At 43.1% G+C, this 19,205-nt stretch overlaps 1 protein-coding gene across 2 annotated transcripts; it reads left to right on the forward strand.

The window, feature by feature from the left end:
- Nucleotides 1–1,568: 1,568 nt before the first annotated feature.
- Nucleotides 1,569–18,522, forward strand: DLEU7 (deleted in lymphocytic leukemia 7). 2 transcript variants are annotated; one of them, XR_011528061.1, is made up of 3 exons: nt 1,569–3,529; nt 9,821–9,994; nt 17,621–18,522. XR_011528061.1 is itself a non-coding variant. In XM_008521740.2 (2 exons), exons 1-2 carry the CDS (start codon nt 3,077–3,079, stop codon nt 17,825–17,827), a joined length of 660 nt encoding a protein of 219 aa, XP_008519962.1. In that variant the 5' UTR covers nt 1,569–3,076; the 3' UTR covers nt 17,828–18,522. The 2 variants fall into 2 exon arrangements, 1 of the variants encoding a protein (XP_008519962.1); XM_008521740.2 differs by lacking the exon at nt 9,821–9,994.
- The last annotated feature ends 683 nt before the right edge of the window (nt 18,523–19,205 follow it).

A 19,205-nucleotide genomic window follows, 5' to 3' on the forward strand; every position in this document is an offset into this window, starting at 1 on the left:
TTTTCCATCCCATATTGTCCACGGTCATGAATGTTTCCACTGCTCATTTTCTAGTGCTCTCATCAATTGTTAGGAATGACCAGAGTTGCTCAAAGAGCTTTTCCCACAGTTGCTGACATAGTAGAAAGATTAGGTGACTGATAAAAGCATTGCTGAAAATGGTTGGAGGGACCTTGCAGCAATGTTTGCTTGAGGGGAATTGGGTCACAGGGTCACTCCGTTAACCTCATACCTGTCCTATAACAAGTAGGACTCAGGAGATGGCTGCAGAACTTCTATCTCCTCAGTTTCACAGCCATAAAGGGTCATTGCATTCAGCTGTTTGATGGTAGAAGGTTTAGCCTCATGAAATGGGGTTTCCAGTGTATCTGGAAAGAGGAGCACTCCTGGAGATCTCACACTCCCGGAGATCAACCAGCCCTGGAGCAATCCTACCTTAAGACTTGTGATCTGAGACAATAACTTATTCTTAGTGACTAAACTACTATGTTAAGTTTTCTTGTTAAAAAAGAATTTATCTTTTTTGCTGTTTCATCTTTTGGCCTACACTTTCTCCTAGCTCCATTATTTTCTCTTCTACAGTACATTCAGCTGAAAGCATCCAAACGATATTGTCATATTGGCTCTAGTCGGGTCATGTACCCATTGCTGACCATTCACAATAGGACTGTGAAGTGGGATTGGCCTCAGCCTAGATGCCCCAGTCGGCTTCTGCAGTGGGATGGGGGCATCCCACCTGACTGAACGGACTGCGCGTGAAGGAGGAGGAACATCTGCTGGGAAATGAGAGTATGGCTTCCATAAAATAGTAAATAGATATTGTGAAGCAGAAATGACAAGTGCACAGGACTTCGTCCTTTTGAACTTGCTGTTATTACGCAGTGACTTCAAATTGTCAGTATAGTGAGTAGAGAGTATATAATTCATTCCTTGGTTTGACAGCCCAGCATATATAAGTTTGGAGATGTTTTAGAGCAAAGGTGGATCTGCTATGCTATCGACTCATCTCAATAACCTATGAATACTTTTCCTCAGTTAGGGTCTCATATCTCCAGCTTTGAAACATCAGCCATTTCAAGGTCATGCAAAGGAAAATGTGGCCCATGGCCAAGACAGACAAAGTCTTGAGTTGTAGGATAATCCAGTGCTCTCTAAAGCATACTAGAAAACCCAGGCAGCTATTTAAGCAGCATGTACCATCCCATAGGCCACGTGGTTTTCTGGCCTCCTTCTCTCATATGCCCTGAAGTTCAGTTGGTCTCATGGCTCTCAGAGTCGGCCTGGTATGGAGAACAGTGGGGCTTCAGGTCAGGTTGTCTACTGATTTCAATTCTGCTGTTGGCTGGAATTCTATCTGTCAAGAAGGTTTTGCACTCAGCCATTTGATAGTCGAAGAGTGAGCCCATGAAACTGGATTTCCTGCCTATCTGGAAAGAGGAGCATCCCTGGAGATCTGACATGCTCTGTGAAAATTAGGGGTTAGTTTTTACTATTCCCAGTTAGTCTCTGCTGAATCTAATGTATTTCAACATTTGAGAATTAAAAACACACACAGACACACATAAAGAAGAATTTCTCTATTTTTTATTATGAACTTAACTTCATCAAGAGACTCTAATCAACATTAAACTATTTACTTCCCTCCAAAGTAATTTCCTTGCTGTCAATGCACAGCCATGCATTTTTACTTCTTTATAATTAGTGTGAACATACTCGTTTTTATTTAAGAAAGGTTTTCTTTACCTTGGCGTTCAGGTTTGTTTTCACAGGCGAAGAAAACACTGAGAATGAGAAGGAACTTTCACTGGAGAGTTGGGAGGATTATATGGGGTCATACTATCCCCGAGGTAAAGAAACCTTAAAGGACCCGGAATCCCTCCCCATATCTCTGATGACCCCCCTTCGAAACTAACCGACTCACTGGTAGGGCTTTCCCACGCAAGGACCTCTGCAGATCTCACTCCTTAAGCAAGGGTGGACTCTCCCTTCTAAAGGAAGAATGCAAACCCATCCTCCGGGTCTGTAGGGTCCACTTGTCTGCCCTGGGCCTGCAACCCTGCCTCCTTCTTTACTGTGTTGTGGGGTTATCGAAATGGTTTCCCATGCAGGCAGAAAACAGAACCGCTGCTTCCGAACAGTGCGCTTTACCATTCCCCTCAAATGTCTTTTTTTTTTCTTAAAGTGTAATCACACACCAATACTTTCCAATCTATCATAGTTTAAATTTGCCAGGGCTTTTTCCTAAGTCAAGGAAGTAGCCAAGCAAGGTTTAATCAAAACCAGCAACTATTTATACAGCTGTCCTTGGGCTCATGTCTCGTAAAAGGATTTAGCTTCAAACTCTTCTGCCTAAATCCTTTGGAAGTTTCACACAAAAGCTCTGAGGCTGCTCTTCTGGGTAGTGCCAGCCCCATGCTTCCCGGGTGGCTTCCGGAGAGGCTGCGCCAGCTCTTAGCACGTGTGGCATGGAGCAAAGCAGAGAAGAGCAGAACTTCGAGATGTCTGGGCGACATGAGGCCTTGACGGTTGCTCCAAGAAGTTCCAGAAAATTCCCCTAGGGTTGGGAAAGAGAGGGAAGAGGATCAGGCACAGTCTTTCTTTTGTGAGCTTTTCTCTGGCTCCTCACACTTTCGCTCGCGGGTGGGTCTTTCGCACGTGGCCCCCACGCCCAGCCCCCAGGGCGTGAACGGTCTCTGGCAGGCATCCTTCAAAGGAGATGGGGGCTGGGTATCCCTGCAGACAGATGCATCCGCACAAAGCAGCATGTGTTCCCAGCAAAGCCCTGGAGAGGAGGAAGAACCAGAGCTCAGCATCTGGCTGATTTTCAAGTACACGCGGAGCAGTGCTTCAGGCAGCCTTGGGTCCGAACCAGCCCGTTCGGACTTGAAGCGAATGCAGAGGCCAGCAGGAGTCACCGACGGCGGGCCCAGGGCGCGGCCGGCCCCACACGCTGAGAGACAAGGAGGCCCAGAGGCCGCGGGTTAGGCAATGTGACCCTGGCGACCCCGACCGCCTCCGCCTCCCTCGCTCGCTGCTCCACCTGCCCGCGGAGCGCGCCGAGCCGCTGACGGAGGTGATGGCTAGCCCCGCACCCTTAGTGGCCTCCATCAGCCACCAAATGGTGGCTCTGCAGACCCTGCAGCTGCTGCAGCAAGAGTGGGGCTGGGGGGATGATCCGGGCACCCCAAGGAGCCCGCGGGACCCTGATCACGTGTCCGCCTCCCCAGCGCGTCGCTCAGGCCCTCAGCGGGCCCGGCCTGGGCGCGAGGAGGGGGGCGGGGACAGGGACGCCAGGAATGAGGGATCTGGGACTCGGGCGAGCTCCCCCGAGGTGGAAGTGGTGCGAGGCGCCGAGGGGGGCGTGGAGCTGCTGCCCTTTCCCCCGGACCACAGGCCCTGCAGTCTGGCCCGAATGGCGATGCGCAGCGCGCTGGCCCGCGTGGTGGACTCGACCTCAGAGCTGGTCAGCGTGGAGCAGACGCTGCTGGGCCCCCTCCAGCAGGAGCGGTCCTTCCCCATCCATCTGAAGGTGAGTCTGGCCTCCAGCATCCCCCGTCAGGCGCAGGATCCCCTCGCACGGCCGGGGCTGAGGGGCCGGGATGGAGACGGGGTGGGGCCGCAGGATCCGAAGCAGAGCTGCCCCCAACGATTCAGTCGCCTGGAGGGGGATGGGAGGAGGTGACACTCTGGGGAGTCGGCACTTGGGGCAGGGAACTCAGGTGGGCCCCAGGTGGACCCACCTGACTGCAGAAAAGAGATGCAGGGACGCCTTGCCAAAACCTTCCTCTGGAACTCCTTACCCTCTCACATAAATCAGCTTCCTGCTCCAGCTGAAGGCCCTTGCCACGTGTGCAGCTTCTAAGGATGGAGGACAGCTTCCCCTACTCCTTTTCCAAATTAATAACCCTTCCTCCAGAGCCTTAAATATACATATTAAGTTCCCTCTGCCTTTGTATGATGAAATCACCTACATTATTTAAAGTTCCTTCACACTTAAGAATCGCAATTATTTTTGCATAAATCCAATTCCAGGCAGAGCTCAGAGGCCTTACAGAGTCAACCTAAATTCTCATAAAGTGGGGTGAGAGCGAGGTGGGTCCCGGGTGTTGAAGCGTGAATACTAATGCTAACTCCTGCTAAGTCACGCAGCTCATGCTTGTAGGGCACAGTTTCCTTTTAAGGTACCAACTGTGTTAGCTAATTTAGCCAGGGAACAGAGCAGCTGCCTCCCAGGCGGAGCAGGATCATCGAAATCTGGGGATCTGGGAGCCAGTCTTGACCTTGCCATTAACTAACCTAATTGATTTAAAGTCACAAATCTCTTTGAGACCTTCTGGCTTTCCAATTTTGACCTGCTTTGTTCATTGCCCTTGGGAGTCTAGCAGAAGGAAATGAGGAGGGGTGATGAAGAGAGCTTAGAGCACTTCGCAAGAGTTGCTATTCTTGCTCTACAAGCCAAGGTTTGGAAAAAATTGGTCTATATTAGATTGCACGATACACTGTAAAAGATTAATTTAAAATCAAACATAAAGTATATCATACTCACAAATAAGTATGTTACTCTAGACTAGGATTTCTCAACCTCTACACTACTGACATTTTGGGCTGGATAATTGTTGTGCGGGGTTGTCCTATGCATTATACGGTGTTTAGCAATGTCCCTGGCCTTTACCCAGTGGATGCCAGCAGAATTAGTCCCGCTGCCAAACTGATACAGCCAAATATTGCCAAATGTGGTGGTGGTCGGGGGGAGGGGGGGTGGGGAGATCACCTCCAGATGCAGAGCACTATTCCACTCACGTTAGAAAGTTAAGAAAATGAAGCTGCATTTGCCCAGTGCTCTCAAATATGAGATGCACCTTTGTACCACCAAGAAATAAAAAATCCTACTGATTAAACTAGGACATACCATCGATTCTAAGGTACACCCTCACTTCAGAGATTTTTGAAATGTGCAAAAAATGTGCATCTTAGACTTGATGAAATATGAAGTGCTGTGTGATGTTAGGAGCATATCACACACAGGTAGACTGGCAAAAGGAGAGACTGATCAGTTTTACCTTAGGTGATCCTGGAAGGCTTCTTGGAGGAGATAACCTTTTTAAAAAATGAATGTTTGCTCTCCAAGCGTTAAAGGGAAAAAGGATTTCAGGGGATCCGAGGCCCAGAAGCCATGAAAGGGCCTGGGCCTTTGGGTGGAACTAAAATGAGTTCACTGTGGCAGAAAGGGTGCTGGAGAGGTAAGTGAGGTCAGATGATGAAAGGCCTGTGTGTCATGCTGAGGACCTTGGATTGTCTTGCAGGCAAAAGGTAGCCATTGAAGGGACTGAGGCAAGGACTGGGGCCTAGATAAGTCATGAGAGGTAAGGCTGCAGGTGGGGAGTCAGGTCAGAAGAGGATTGTCCGAGGGCCTGACCCAGCTCGGTGGCAGTGGTGACCTCTGCTCTGGACAACAGATCATGCCACTTGGGCTGAATGCAGCTGTCACTTACACTTGGTAATCCTTTTAACCCTTTCTACTTGAATTTTTGTCCTAAAACAAAACTCCTCAAACTTTATTCATCCAAACCTCAACCTTTTCTTCCTTGTCACCAGCAAACACGCAGACATCTGGATGTGTTGCTGCCGGTGTTTCTAGAGGTGTCCAGAGGGCTCATTAGGAACGGGGACCTTCCCATGCGTTTTAGGTTCTGAGAACGGCCAGTGCTTTCAGAAGGGAGAGAGGCAGGAGAGGTTGCTCTGGGTGATTTCCTCTTGGCCAGCATCTTGGAAGTTTGCTTGGTTTTCTGTTTGGAGGAAAGGTGGTATCTCCATCTGGTCTGTAGAGGAGTGATTATAAAGCGCTTAGACTTAAGGACACGGCAGTCTGCCTTTCCAGCGGGCTGGTTATAACAGACTTGGCTTCATTAATAGTCGTGTTCATTCAAATGATTTGGATACGTGTTTTCTGTATTTTTAGAATAAGAACATGCAGATGGATTTTATATACCGGAATGGTTTCAGGAGGATTGGTGTTAATGGAAATAACATTTGTGTATCATTTGCAAGTGTGTGGAAACTTCCCCAACATCAGGTCTCTCCTGTAGTGGTACTTGCCGCAGAGGCCAGGAAGACACACTGCAACCAAAGGCTGTAGCCAGTGATGGGCATTAGGGACCCTGAAGGGGAGACAGCACGGCACAGGACAGTGATCAGGTCCCATGGAGCATTTCACACCTGCTCTGCCGCTTCCTGCTGTAGGCCCTGGAGCAAGGAGTTTAGTTTTCCTGTGCCTTAATCTCCTCACCTCTAAAGTGGGGATAGTGGCATCTAACCTTATAGGGTTATTGAGGTAATGCATATAAAGTCTTGGCTAGTGGCCGCCTGTAGTGAGGCACAATACCTTTGAGCTTTTGTTATTATTATTATAATTATTAATAGCTGGTTGCTGCCTCATGAGTTCTCATTGACTGTTATTATTGTCACTTCCGTTCTTGATATTGATGGATCTGACCCATCAACTCTGTATTTCCTGTTCTGAGACCATTGACGAAAGCAGAGTTAAGATGACCCAAAGAGATTTCCAGGAAGCCTCCGCTATCCAGAGATCAGCTTCAGCCCATGTTGAATGAGTGTCTTAGAGACATTGCCATCGAGTGACTCGCTGATCAAACCACTGAGGATTAAGAAAGTGAAATTTTCAGGCGTGAAGGCAGAGAAACCCTCATCACAGTAACAGTGGATACCGTTATACTACTTTACACTTTTCTTAAAGGAGCCAACACTTACTATTCCTTTTGAACATTTAGAGGTTATCAAACACATGCAAGAAAAAATTAAATGAGTTTCTTCATGGTGGATAAAATATGCTTGACAGTGCAGAGTCTTGTTAAATTCGGTGGAGAGGATGGAATTAATCAGCTTGACAGACATTTATTACAGGAGGAAACTGAGGCTCAAAGGAATTTAGGACTTTGCTGAAGATCCCGCAGCTGGGAAGTAATGGCCCATGATTCAAACATGGTTTTATCTGCCTCCTTCTACCAAATCACAGTGCTAGCTCATCGGGGTGTCTTGAACATCACGCTGAAATGTGCATGAGAGTGCATGGTTACAGGGCACGGTCATAATGCCATGCACTGCACACCGTTTGCGCTGCAACAGTCACGTTGTAGAGTGGGTATCTTAGTCAGCTTGGGCTGTCATCACAAAATGCCACAGATGGGGTGGCTTAAACCACAGACATTTATCTTCTCCCTGTTACGGAGGCTGGGAAGTCCAAGATCAAGGTGCCAGCAAATTTGGTTTCTGGTAAGGGCTCTCCTCCTGGCCTGTAGACTGCCACCGTCCCACCATGTCCTCACACGGCCTCTCCTCTGCACATGTGGAGAGAAAGAGGTCTCAATGTCTTTTCTTATAAGGATACCAATCCTACTGGATTAAGGCTCCACCCTTGTGACCTCATTTAACCTTAATTACCTCCCAAAAGGCCCTATCTCTAAATAAGTCACATTGGAGATTAGATTTTCAACATATGAATTTTGGGGGGCCCCGATTCAGTCTACAACACTGGGTGATTTGTGTGCCTCCTTATATAATGGCCACCTTACCTAGTGACAAAAGACACCAGGTAAATGTAGGAAATCATTGTCAAACCAGTAATACTAGCAAAGATGCTTTAGGCACTTGCCACCCAAAGGGAACATAGAAATATGCGGGACACCAGAAGGAAGCCAGGCTAGGATTTTAAAACTGCTGAAGATGACCAATTCACATCGAGACCATTAACCAAGCCAATTATGAAGTCACTCTGATTGAGTTTTGTCTGTCTTCCTTTGAGAGTTAAAAACATTTATAGTTTCCAAGAGTTCTGTTCTGAAGCAAGTTTCATGGAAACTACGGCTGATGCCAACTTTCGGAGGCAGAAGAACTTTGCTGCCATTACAGATTAAACTTGCCTGTGAGCTCACCCGTTTCAATTAGCTAATTCTGGTACCAATTACTCCATCACGTTCCGTAGTCCTTGCTGGTTTTCTCATTCTACACAGCAAGAGCAGCGGTATAAAACTGTTGGCTTTGGCTGCACAGTCATTGCTAATGCTCTTTGCAAACTGCAAGGGTGAATATTGGGTTACTCAGAGGAAGACAGTGGTGATGAGTACTTTTTTCCCCGTTAACATTAGTTGCAAAGCCAGTTTCTGCAAATGTGGGAATTGTGTCTTTAAAAATTACTAACATACTATTGAAGAAGTAAATGCTCATGGTTGTAGATTAGTAGCCTTACCAGAGGATTGCTCTTCATTTGGGACAAAACTGTGCTTTTATGTTAGAAAAAAATAGCTGTTTTTCTGTTCTGTGACTCTTCTGAAAGTAGCTTAATTATAGCTTTGTCATTCCCTCTAATGTGGACAATATGAAAATCAGGACATCTAAGCTTTCTGAAATGAAAATTTGGGGAAAGATATTGCAGGAAGGCCTTAAAACAAAACTACTTATGTTTGACATCTTGGTGGAAATTCCACTGTGCTTTATTTTACAATTTTGGGGTTTGCCTTGTGAGCATACCTGAATCAAGTGCTTGTAGTCATGACAAAGTGCTTTTCACTGGACTTTTCTAATGAAAATGGTACCATACTCAAAGCAAATGCGTAAGAACCCTTAGTTACTTGTGAGCATTTACACTGGGTACACACAAGTAAAAATGTTTAATTTCCTGTGGATGATAGACTTTTTATGGTGACTGGCAGATACTTTGGTTCTTCATTGGGTGTTTTATTACTGTGCAGTTGCATATCTATTTGAGATTGACCTTAGGTTCAGGCAGCTGGTGACTGACTGCTCTGGGTCCTGTGAATTTTCTTTTTAAAGATTGGCCCTCAGGTAACATCTGCACCAATCTTTCTTTTGTTTTCTTCTTCTCCCCAAAGCCCCCCAGCACACAGCTGTATAGTCTAGTTATAGGTCCTTCTAGTTGTGCTATGAGGGACGCCACCTCAGCATGGCTTGATGAGCAGTGCTAGGTCCGTGCCTAGGATCGAACAGGCGGAACCCTGCGCCACTGAAGCAGAACGCGCAAAACTTAACCACTGGGTCAGGGACCAGCACCCGGGCCCCGTGAATTTGTAGTTCAAAGCAAGATGTTGATGAACCAAGTGAAGATGGGGCAATTGGTAGTCCACTGTTCCTCATAGTGTGGTTTTCAGGATGTCTCTCTAAATAGAGAAATGACATTGCCATTGTAGGTCCACAGCCAGCGTGGAGGATTGTAGTGAGTCTGAGGAAAGGATTTGGGCCCAACACTGGGCAACTTTAGTGGAGAGTGGTCTTCTGGTCGATCTGAAGTTGAGTAAGGCCATGCGCTATCGCAGAAAGTGGGAGAAAGCTCTTTCTTTCTTTAATGCTCTCTGTAGAGGATTCAGGGAGAGTGAGAAGGGAAAACGTGAGAAGATGAAACAGTTTATGGAGGCCATGTGAGAGAATATAGCTCAAGATATGACTGTTTTGAAATGAACCATCTTTTTAAAATGCCAGTGGTAAAGGGAATATGAACAGCTTTATAGTTTACGTAGATCCAGAAGTGATTTTGAAGGTGACGTGGTAGGAAAAAAGCCCAGAAAGCCTGTAGATTGTTTAAAAGTTATCTGCATTTTAGACCCTATAAAGTCATATTGTATTTTTGACTTTATTATCCATTGGTGTTGGTTTCAGAAAACAAGCTTTGAAACTGACTCCTGCTGCCAGATTCTTTTTGCCTTCAAGCCTTCAGTTTTGATGGGATTGTTTATTTTCAGTAAGAAGCTAAAAAAAGGCCTAACTTTTCTTCCCTTTTTGGACTTTGCAGGTGTATATTCAGTTGTTCAAGGATTCCAGATGTGTGCCTTCCTAATAAACACAATGCAGAATGCAGGAAAGAACAAGTGTGGTGGTTTTTCTAGGAGATCTCCTCACGCCGAGTAGGAGAGAACAGAGTGGAGGAAGGGAGAGCTCCAACGATGAGGTCTCTGATTAGCTGGAGGTTGGTTTTACATGGGGTACCATGCCTTGAATATCTTCCAGATAACCAAGCCCTCCCAATTACGTTACAGAGAAGGATGGGCCAACAGGCCAGTCTTCAATTTGCATGTGACCATTGCCAATTTGAGCTTCGTAACACTCAGTTAACCTTAAGAAAAATAACCTGAATGTGGCCAAAAAAGAAACCAAAACAATTCACTTGTAAGGCATTTTTGGTCCATCCCCAAAGCTAGTTTGGTGCCTCTCCCGCTTGCTTCCATGGTGTCCCTGTTCACCGCACTGTGGCATCTACAGCTCTGTGCTTCCTGTTCACCAGTCTGTCTCCCACACTGGCGGGCGGGTGAGCAGGGCACCTGGTCCAGTTTCTTATTTTATGGGTCTTTGATGAACATTTGAGTTTTGAAGAGAGGTTAATTCCGGTGCTGCCACTCATTTGCCGTGTGACTTAGGCACATCATTTAATGTCTCTAAGCCACATTTTTTTTCCATCTATCATGGACTGTTGTGAGGATTGAGCAAGACAAGGTGTGTAAGGAGCCTCACTTGGAGCCTGGCACATAGTAGGTTCTCAGCCTCATAGGCTAGACCAGTGTTCTTAACATGCTGGTTTGCCTTGTTACTCCCATGCTCAGAAGTCTCCAGAGACTTTACTGTGACCCTCAAGGCTTCCTATGCTAACTTATCTCCTGATTCCCAGCATAAACTCTGTTCTTTGCAGACTGGTCTCCTCCTAGCCTCAGCCCCTACTTGACTTCAAGCCCTTGCTTGTGTTGTTCATTCTAATTGCAAGGACTGTCTCTTTGCCCTAGGAGTCAAATACTGCTTTCCCAAACATCACCTAGAATAATGTCCTCAAGGTCCATCCATGTTGTAGCATGTGTCAGAATTTCCTTCCTTTTTAAAGGCTGAATAGTATTCCATTGTGTGTATATACTACATTTTGTTTATCCATTTGTTTGTCAACGGACACTTGAGCTGCTTCCACCTCTTGGCTATTGTGAATAATGCTGCTATAAACATGAGTGTGAAAATATCTCTTTGAGATCCTGCTTTCAATCCTTTTGGATATATACCCAGAAGGAGAATTGTTGGATCATATGACAATTCTATTTTTAATTTTTTTGAGGAATCTCCATACTGTTCTCCATAGTGGCTGCACCATTTTACATTCCCACCAGCAGTACAGAAGGGTTCCAGTTTCTCCACATCCTCACCAACGCTTGTTACTTTCAGTTTTTTGATAGTAGCTATCTTAATGGATGTGAGGTGAACTCGACCACTCTTTTTGAGACTTAATGTTTGTCATCTCTACTGAACGGTTTAAATCGGTTTCATCTCACCAGTTGGATTCCAAGTTTCTATAGAGCATATTTTTTCTTTTCTTTTTTCCCCTCCCTTCCCCTCCTCTCCTTCTTACTCACCTCCCATCTAGCGGAGTACTTTAATTATAGGCTTAGGTTGATGGATTGCTTTATAAATACAAAAGCTTTCATATCTGTGAACCAATTTGACCTTCACAGCCTTTCCGTGTGGTAGCTATTATTGTTTCCATTTTACAGATGAGAAAACGGAATATTCCTTAGATGAAATGTCTTGTCCAAGGATGACCCATCAAAGGGGCAGAATCTGGGCTCTGAAGGCAGAACCAGGCCACTGAGGGCAAGTCCAGTGCTCGTGAGGGAATTGGCTCTGCATCCCAGGGGTCTTTGAGGCTGCCTGGAGGGCCACTGTTCTAACTAACATCTGTGAAGTCCATTTTGCCATGTAGCGTACATACTCACAGGTTCTGGGGACTAGGATGTGGACGCTTCTGGGAGGTCATTGTTCTGCCTACCACAGGGCAGATTTCAGCTAAAGATTAGGAAGAAATGTTCTAAAACTTAGCGCTATCTCCTCTAATGGGTTGCATACTAAGCACATGAGTTTCTGCAGTGTAGCCAGGCAAATTTTGGACAAGCACACATCAGGTATGCTATAGAAAGGCTTCACATGTAAGAACGAGCTCTGTAGGAACCCTGGGCAGTGCTTAGATTATGTCTATAAACGTCTGTTCTTTTATAGGATTGGTTTTTGTGCTTTACCATAGCCCTCATCACACTTCGCTGGACATTTGGATGTATGTCCTATGTGTTCCATTCCCCCTACTAGGTTCTAAGCTGTTTAGAGATCGGGTATCATGTCTAATTGCCTTTTATTCAGTGTAGTCAGTCATGTAGTGGAGACTTGGTATACATTTGAAATAAATTTAACTGATTCATTAACTGAGTCAAACAGGCCGAGGTCATTATCTTAGTAGATCCGTTGAGTCACAGGAGATTATCTGAACTCACTTTAAAATGTAAACGCTGGCCATCAATTTGGAACACTGTAGCAAACAATACATTTCATATCCAGAGTCTGAAATTACACAGGCTTTAGAAGTTCCAAAACCTGCTCTTAGATTGCTCAGCCGTAGTGTTCTAATTCTGGCAAAGCGCTCAAAGCACCATGTAGGATATTACATCATTTCTGGAAGCATCTGGGACTTGCTAAATAAAGGTTGCTGGGAAGATATGCTCTGTTGTTGAATGGAAAGCACCATAAGTGAAATCATCACGAACATTGATCATGTGAGTTTCTACCGAAAGCACGTGAGCCGTTTAATATGCTATTGCCTCAATGCTATAACTTGTGGCCCCCACCTCCTGCAGCAGCATCCGTAGAGGTTTGGTTGGAAGCCATATTATTGGATCCATAGTTGGCCTTCAGACCTTCCAGAAAGGAAGAAAAGCAACCACCTGTTTTATTTTTCCCTTCCCTGCCTTAAGAGTCCCATGGAAAGCCTATTCTTATTAATTTGTTTTCTTTGACTGTTCATATATTTGAGAAAGGATTAAATGGAAATACTGTACTAAAATAGTAAAATAAAGAGACTTTGCAAAGCTTGCCAGAGGTCTGAAGTTTAGCCCCGGCCTGGGGAACCAGTACAGCCCAGCAGTGGAATTTTATTGTATGTATAATTTCCCCAAACGATGGCTTCTTTGATTCTTTACAGTAAATGTGAAATTGACTTCAGATTTTGGGCCCACAAATATCTTTTTAAAGGCATTTTAATCTTCTTTGGGTGATGAATGCCTTTGCAGACTGGCTAATAGGCACACGTCAGCACATATTTCAGTGGTTCCTTCTAGTTTGAATTTCCCTTTGCACGTTGTCTTTGATCCTTCCACTTTGTACTTAGAGTTGGATTACTTGTATAAAGCAAGCGGACAATTTCGCTTGATGTGGATCTCGGGGAGGTAGTCCAGAGTCATTTTTTTCTCCTATTTTCCCATTCCCAAGCAACATGCTCCAGCAATATAGGTTACCCCATAAATTATGGGACAGATTATCTGAGTAGCCCCTGGATACCTTCTGAGCAGAAATGAGCAACACGCTAAGGCACAGAAGCAAGAATGCTTTAAAAGAGAAACAAATCCAGAAGCCTGGTAGCCTGAGAATAGAGTAAAGGGACTGTAGCCTGTTTATCTTTCTGTCTCAGCGCCTAACTCACCCCAGGGTCCTGCCGCCATTGTTTGCTGAACTGAAGTAAATGGATGTTTGTTTCGTTTCTTGGGAGATGTTCTCTAACAAGCACTTGCCAGAAACCCAGGTCCTTCTCACCCAAAGGACAGAGGTTTTATTAGGGGGGAGAACAGCATCTCTTTCTATTCAGAATTAGGAAGAAAAGTCTACTTCCTCATCACAGTTTGGTCCAACTTTTAGTTCTTCCTTTTGTTTTCTTTTGGATTATCTATTTTTCTTTTCCTGTTATTGAGTTGAATTCTTAGCTCACGGAGTTTCAGTGCTTATTCTTTACTTATGTAAGCATTTCAGTCTACGCATTTCTCACTTGCTACGTCCCACAAATTTATGGTATAGTATTTCCATAATTGTTCAGTATAAAGTATCTTATACTTGCAATTATTTTTTTGCTGACCCATGGATTATTTAGAAGTAGATTTTTAAGTCATACATGTTTGGGGAGGATATCTATGTTATTAATTTCTCATTTATTTGCATGATACAGACTTTTTGATATTTGTTGAGATTTGCTTTGTGGCATTGTAATATAGCCAGTTCATAAATATTCCACATTTTTTTTTCAGGGGAAGATTCACCCTATGCTAACATCTGTGCCAATCTTCCTCCTTTTTTTTTCCTCCCCCTGCCGAAGCCCCAGTACATGGTTGTATATTCTAGTTGTAAGTCCTTGTAGTTCTTCTATATAAGCTGTCGCCGCAACATGGCTACTGACAGATGAGTCGTGTGGTTCTGCATCTGGGAAGTGAACCTGGGCTGTCAAAGTGGAGCGTGTCAAACTTTAACCACTAGGCCATCAGGGCTGGCTCCATATATGTTTGAGAATAATGTGTATTTGCTTATCTCTGTTGAACCAAGCTTGTGATTCGTGTTTTCAGTCTTTTCTCCCTAGGCTGGTTGTTTTGTTGTTGGATCTATCATTTTCTGAGAAAGCTGGGTTAACATCAGTCATTATGTTTATGGATTGACTGTAAATTGAGGTTATTGTGTTATATACACAAAAGTAAAAAATTATTATGTCTTCTTGGGAAATAGTTACTTCTATTAATTGTAGTTTATTTTTTCCCTAATAATGATTTTTCTGGCTTTATTTTGGCTTCTCTTTGTCTGGTATATAGTTTAGTATCCATTTACTTTCGATCTTTAGGTAATTTTAGTTTTAAATCTGTTGCTTGTAGACAGCACATAGATCAATTTTTAAAATCCAATCTGGTAGCCACTGTATTTCAAAAAGTATCTTATTTGGTGCTTCTATTCACCTTGCTTTATGTTTGTATCTTTATTTCTTCATTTTTACCTTCTGTAGATAGAAACAATAAAGTTTTCATATACCATTTCCTTTTGCTGATTTTGAAGTTTTATGTATTATTTCTCTGCTTTAAAAGATAACCTTTACATTTCTCACATGCACGCTTCACAAACCTGAAACTTACCAGTTTTGCCACCTTCCTGTGGAATAATGCGATGCCTTAGAATGTCACTCCAGCCTACATGTTACTACCGTTCAGCATTTTAGAACACTCTTGCTTTTGTAAACCCTAAATTAGTTATAATTTCTGTTTTGGACAATGAATTCTTTAGATTTACACCATGTTTTTAAATTTCTTTATTCATTGTTGCTTCTTGCATCTCATTCTTTTTTCTGAATTATATTTCCTCTTTCTGAATTATATCTTTAGGAAGAAAGGACAGTGGGGATCTATTTGACGTTACTCCTTTTATTTTTTTAAGTGAAAGTATATTTATTTTGTCCTGAGGTTTAAGTGTCAGTTTAGTTGGATAAAAAAAAAAATTCTAGGTTGGCAGCTCCTTGAGGTTGATGGTTATTTGAGAATATTATTCCATTCTTTTCTTTCTTCAATTGCTGTGGCTTAGAAGTTGGCTGTCTGTCTTGTCATCCCTTCAAACCCATCTTTCCTTTTCTCTCTCATTGCTTTTAAGAGTAGTTTTACCTTAATGAGTTTAGATTTGGATCTCATTTAACTTACTCTACTCAAGGCTGTTTTACTTCCTGAAGGTTTTGGATTAATTTTGGATAATTTTTATCCATTATTCCCTTTGAATTTTACCTCTCCTCCATTCTCTCTCTCATCTTTGCTGGAAATGTATTTGATGAACTTTGTTCTTCTGTCTTCCATGTTGCTTAATCTCTCATTCATAGTTCCCTTTTATCTTGCACTCTGGGTAATTTTCTCATATTTATCATCCATTTTACTAATCCTCACTTTAGATGTCTTCGTTCAGGTGTTTAAACTGTCCATTGAGTTTTTAATTTGTCACAGTAGTGGTCATTTCTAGAAGTGGTATTTGGTTCTTTTTCAGGCATGTTTTTTCTTAAAACATTTTTGCTTCCTTCTTTTTTAACTTTAATCATTTTAAACATATTTTATAGTTTCTATCTGAAATTCTTGGAGTTTAATCCTGCCCTGAATGGTATCTGCTGTATCATGGCAGATTGTATTTTAAATTTCATCTTCTGAGTTTGTCCTTGACAGAGCTTTATGGGAATACTACTGTGGAGCATGGGTTGTGAACATGTCCTTGTGGAATAGGCTGTTGTTTGCTTTTGCCATGTGTCCTTGGATATTTCAGCTCACTTCCAATGTTTAAGTTAATTTCTCAGTGTGAGTATTCCAGAACATGTATATGGTGTAGAGGACAACTCCAAACTTAAACTTGTGTAGTACAGGTCTACAGTTACACATTCTTAGGGGCAGCTTTACCTTCCACCCCAAACCCAACTCAATAGAGATGAGCTTTCTTTTCTCAATGGATATTGGCAGGCAGCTAATCTACTTTTCCTATATTTCTGGCCCTTGGGGATTTTCATTACTTTCTTGCAAGCTCAGAAATGATGTTTGTTCTATTTTATTTACAACTTGCTAGCAAGGGGTTTGGGGGAAACTAAGTGTGCCATGTTGCCAGAACCAGAAGTCTGTGTGGTATGTTATTTTCACGTATTTAAAAATAAATCATAGGGGCCAGCCCAGTGGTGCAGCGGTTAAGTTCACACATTCCAATTCGGCAGCCCAGGGTTCACCAGTTCAGATCCCGGGTGCAGACATGGCACTGCTTGGCAACCCATGCTGTGGTAGGCATCCCACATATAAAGTAGAGGAAGATGGGCATGGATATTAGCTCAGGGCTGGTCTTCCTCAGCAAAAAGAGGAGGACTGGCAGCAGATGTTAGCTCAGGGCTAATCTTCCTCAAAAAAAAAAAAATCATATATTCAACATTATCTCTGATGTGGAATAATTTCAATGTATTTATCCATGTATCTGTTTATATGCAACAGATTTTAAAATGTGAAACATTTGGGGATAAAAATCTGTTTAATTACTTCATTATTTTAAACTACCTGAGAGTGAATTCTTTCTAAATTTGCATTGGAAATTTCTTGAGACCATGTGCATTAAATACGAAATCTTGTATTGGAACCTGGACAGATTCCAGACAGTGAATATGGACTAATAGGAACATAGGATATTTGTGTTTTCATCAAAGCTCTTTTAGGAACAAATAACAGAAACTCAACTCCAAGTGGCTTAGGTAAAAAGGGATATTTATTGACTCAGATAGCCCCCACATCCTTGGGTTTATTGGTCAGGTACAGCTGGATTGACATGCTTAAAAAATGTAGTTAGAATCAGTCTCTTTTAATCTCTCGGCTCTACTTTTTTTCTGTGTTGGCTTCATTCTCATTTGGATTCTCCCCTTACGGTGGCAAGATGTTTTCCAGTAGCCCCAGTTAAAGAGAACTTCTCTTTCTCAGTCTAGCAGACATTCTGGGACTGTGGCATATTAGGCTGCCTTAGGTCACCTCTCCATCCCTGGCCAGTCCAAGTGACCAAGGGGTGATACGCTCTGATTGGGCTGGTCCCTAGAGTTGTGGAGTGGGGTCAGATTTGGTCAAACCACATAGGCTGAGAATGGAGGAGAGTAGTTCTCTGAGAGAAAAACCCAGCCTCGTCATCAGAAAAGACGAATGGAAGCTGGGTACACTCAATACAACAAATGTCCCTGTAACCTATCTAATTGCTTCTTTGTGTTTGCTGTTCATTTCAGGACAGTGTTGAGTTTAGAAACATCTGCAGTCACCTGGCTCTACAAATTGAAGGACAGCAGTTTGACAGAGATTTGAATGCTGCCCACCAGTGTTTGAAGACAATAGTCAAGAAGCTGATTCAGTCACTTGCTAACCTTCCTTCAGATGCCCACGTGGTAGCCTGTGCTTCTTTGAGACAGATCTTACAGAATCTCCCAGACATATGAGTGTTCAAGCCTCGGGGACTAAAACCACAGCGGGCACTACTCAGAGAACTGGGTACCTTAACCTGCTAACTGCAGCGGACAGTGGATATTTTTACTCCTAGTAAGAACTCGGTAGCATATTTAGCAGTCTGCCCAGTGGCATCTGTACCTTCAGAATTAAAGCATGTTGGGGAAAAGTTTTTAAAGCAGTAGTTCCATTTGTAAGTATGTTGACGTATTCACTGACTTTTTGATTGAAATATATTCCACTTTGTGGAATTGTTGGATTATATATGTATATATATTTATTAATTCGTATTGTGTTAATTTTAATCGAATGATACCTTGATCTGTATTCATATTTAGTGTAGGTGTATGGGATTTAATACGGTTATTTATATGATTAAAGCTCCATGGTTCTTAAAATTATCTTGAATAAATGGGATATTTGATAACTGATATGTTCTGCTTACTGAGCACTTCGTTTTCTGTAGTGGGAATGATCCTTAGATGTTGTGGGAGCACATGTGTCAGTAATTCTGAGCTCCACTTCTGGCATTAGAACTTACTGTTGGGCAGAAGAAGAGCCGCCCCCAGCTCTTGTGCTTTCATATACTGATTTGTAAATTTAGAATGATAATGAGCTATGAAGTACCAAGGACATATGATATGTAAATACAAAGTGCAGTATTATTAAAGTCATGTGGAAACATCTAGTTTTTCTTACTGTTTCTAAGTATTCTGATTGAAGTAGGAAATTCTTGTGAAAAAAGGGAAGGAGTGGATATACTGGCAGGTTTCCCTAAACATTTAGAGCTAGGAAAAGAGAGGGTGACTTTTTTGTAATGATCTGCACATGCTTAGGAAAAAACTAAATTTCCTATTGTTTAGTGATGACTGTGTTGAGAACCAAAGTTAATTGAAATGCTGCTTTTCCCTTAGAATTTTAATAGAAACGGCATCAGACTCAGAAAAAAAAGAATACAGTGTATACTTGCAGCTTGCTTTCTAAAGGAATTATAAACTGGGTCTGTATGGCGAGAGTATACACTTTTAAAAAATAAAGTGTTGGGGCTGGCCTGGTGGTTAAGGGCGCACGTTCTGCTTCGGCAGCTGGGGGCGGCCGGAGTTCACCGGTTTGGATCCCGGGTGTGGACATGGCACCACTCAGAAGGCCATGCTGTGGCAGGCGTCCCACATATAAAGTGGAGGAAGATGGGCATGGATGTTAGCTCAGGGCTAGTCTTCTTCAGCAAAAAGAGGGGGCTTGGCGGCAGATGTTAGTTCAGGGCTAATCTTCCTCAAAAAAATTAAAAAATAAGTAAATAAAATAAAGTGTTAATATTAATCAAAGCCTTTTTAATTCCTCATACTCTAATCCTAGTTGGTTCCAAATATT

Source organism: Equus przewalskii, chromosome 16 (genome assembly GCF_037783145.1).
Source record: "Equus przewalskii isolate Varuska chromosome 16, EquPr2, whole genome shotgun sequence".
NCBI classification, from domain to species: domain Eukaryota; kingdom Metazoa; phylum Chordata; class Mammalia; order Perissodactyla; family Equidae; genus Equus; species Equus przewalskii.

What these genes read in the sequence shown, in the direction of transcription:
- DLEU7 (XM_008521740.2), top strand. Translation starts at nt 3,077, where the DNA reads ATGGCTAGCCCCGCACCCTTAGTGGCCTCCATCAGCCACCAAATGGTG. An exon ending in CCTTCCCCATCCATCTGAAG is followed by an intron (nt 3,530 to 17,620) that starts GTGAGTCTGGCC and finishes TGTTCATTTCAG; the next exon opens with GACAGTGTTGAGTTTAGAAA.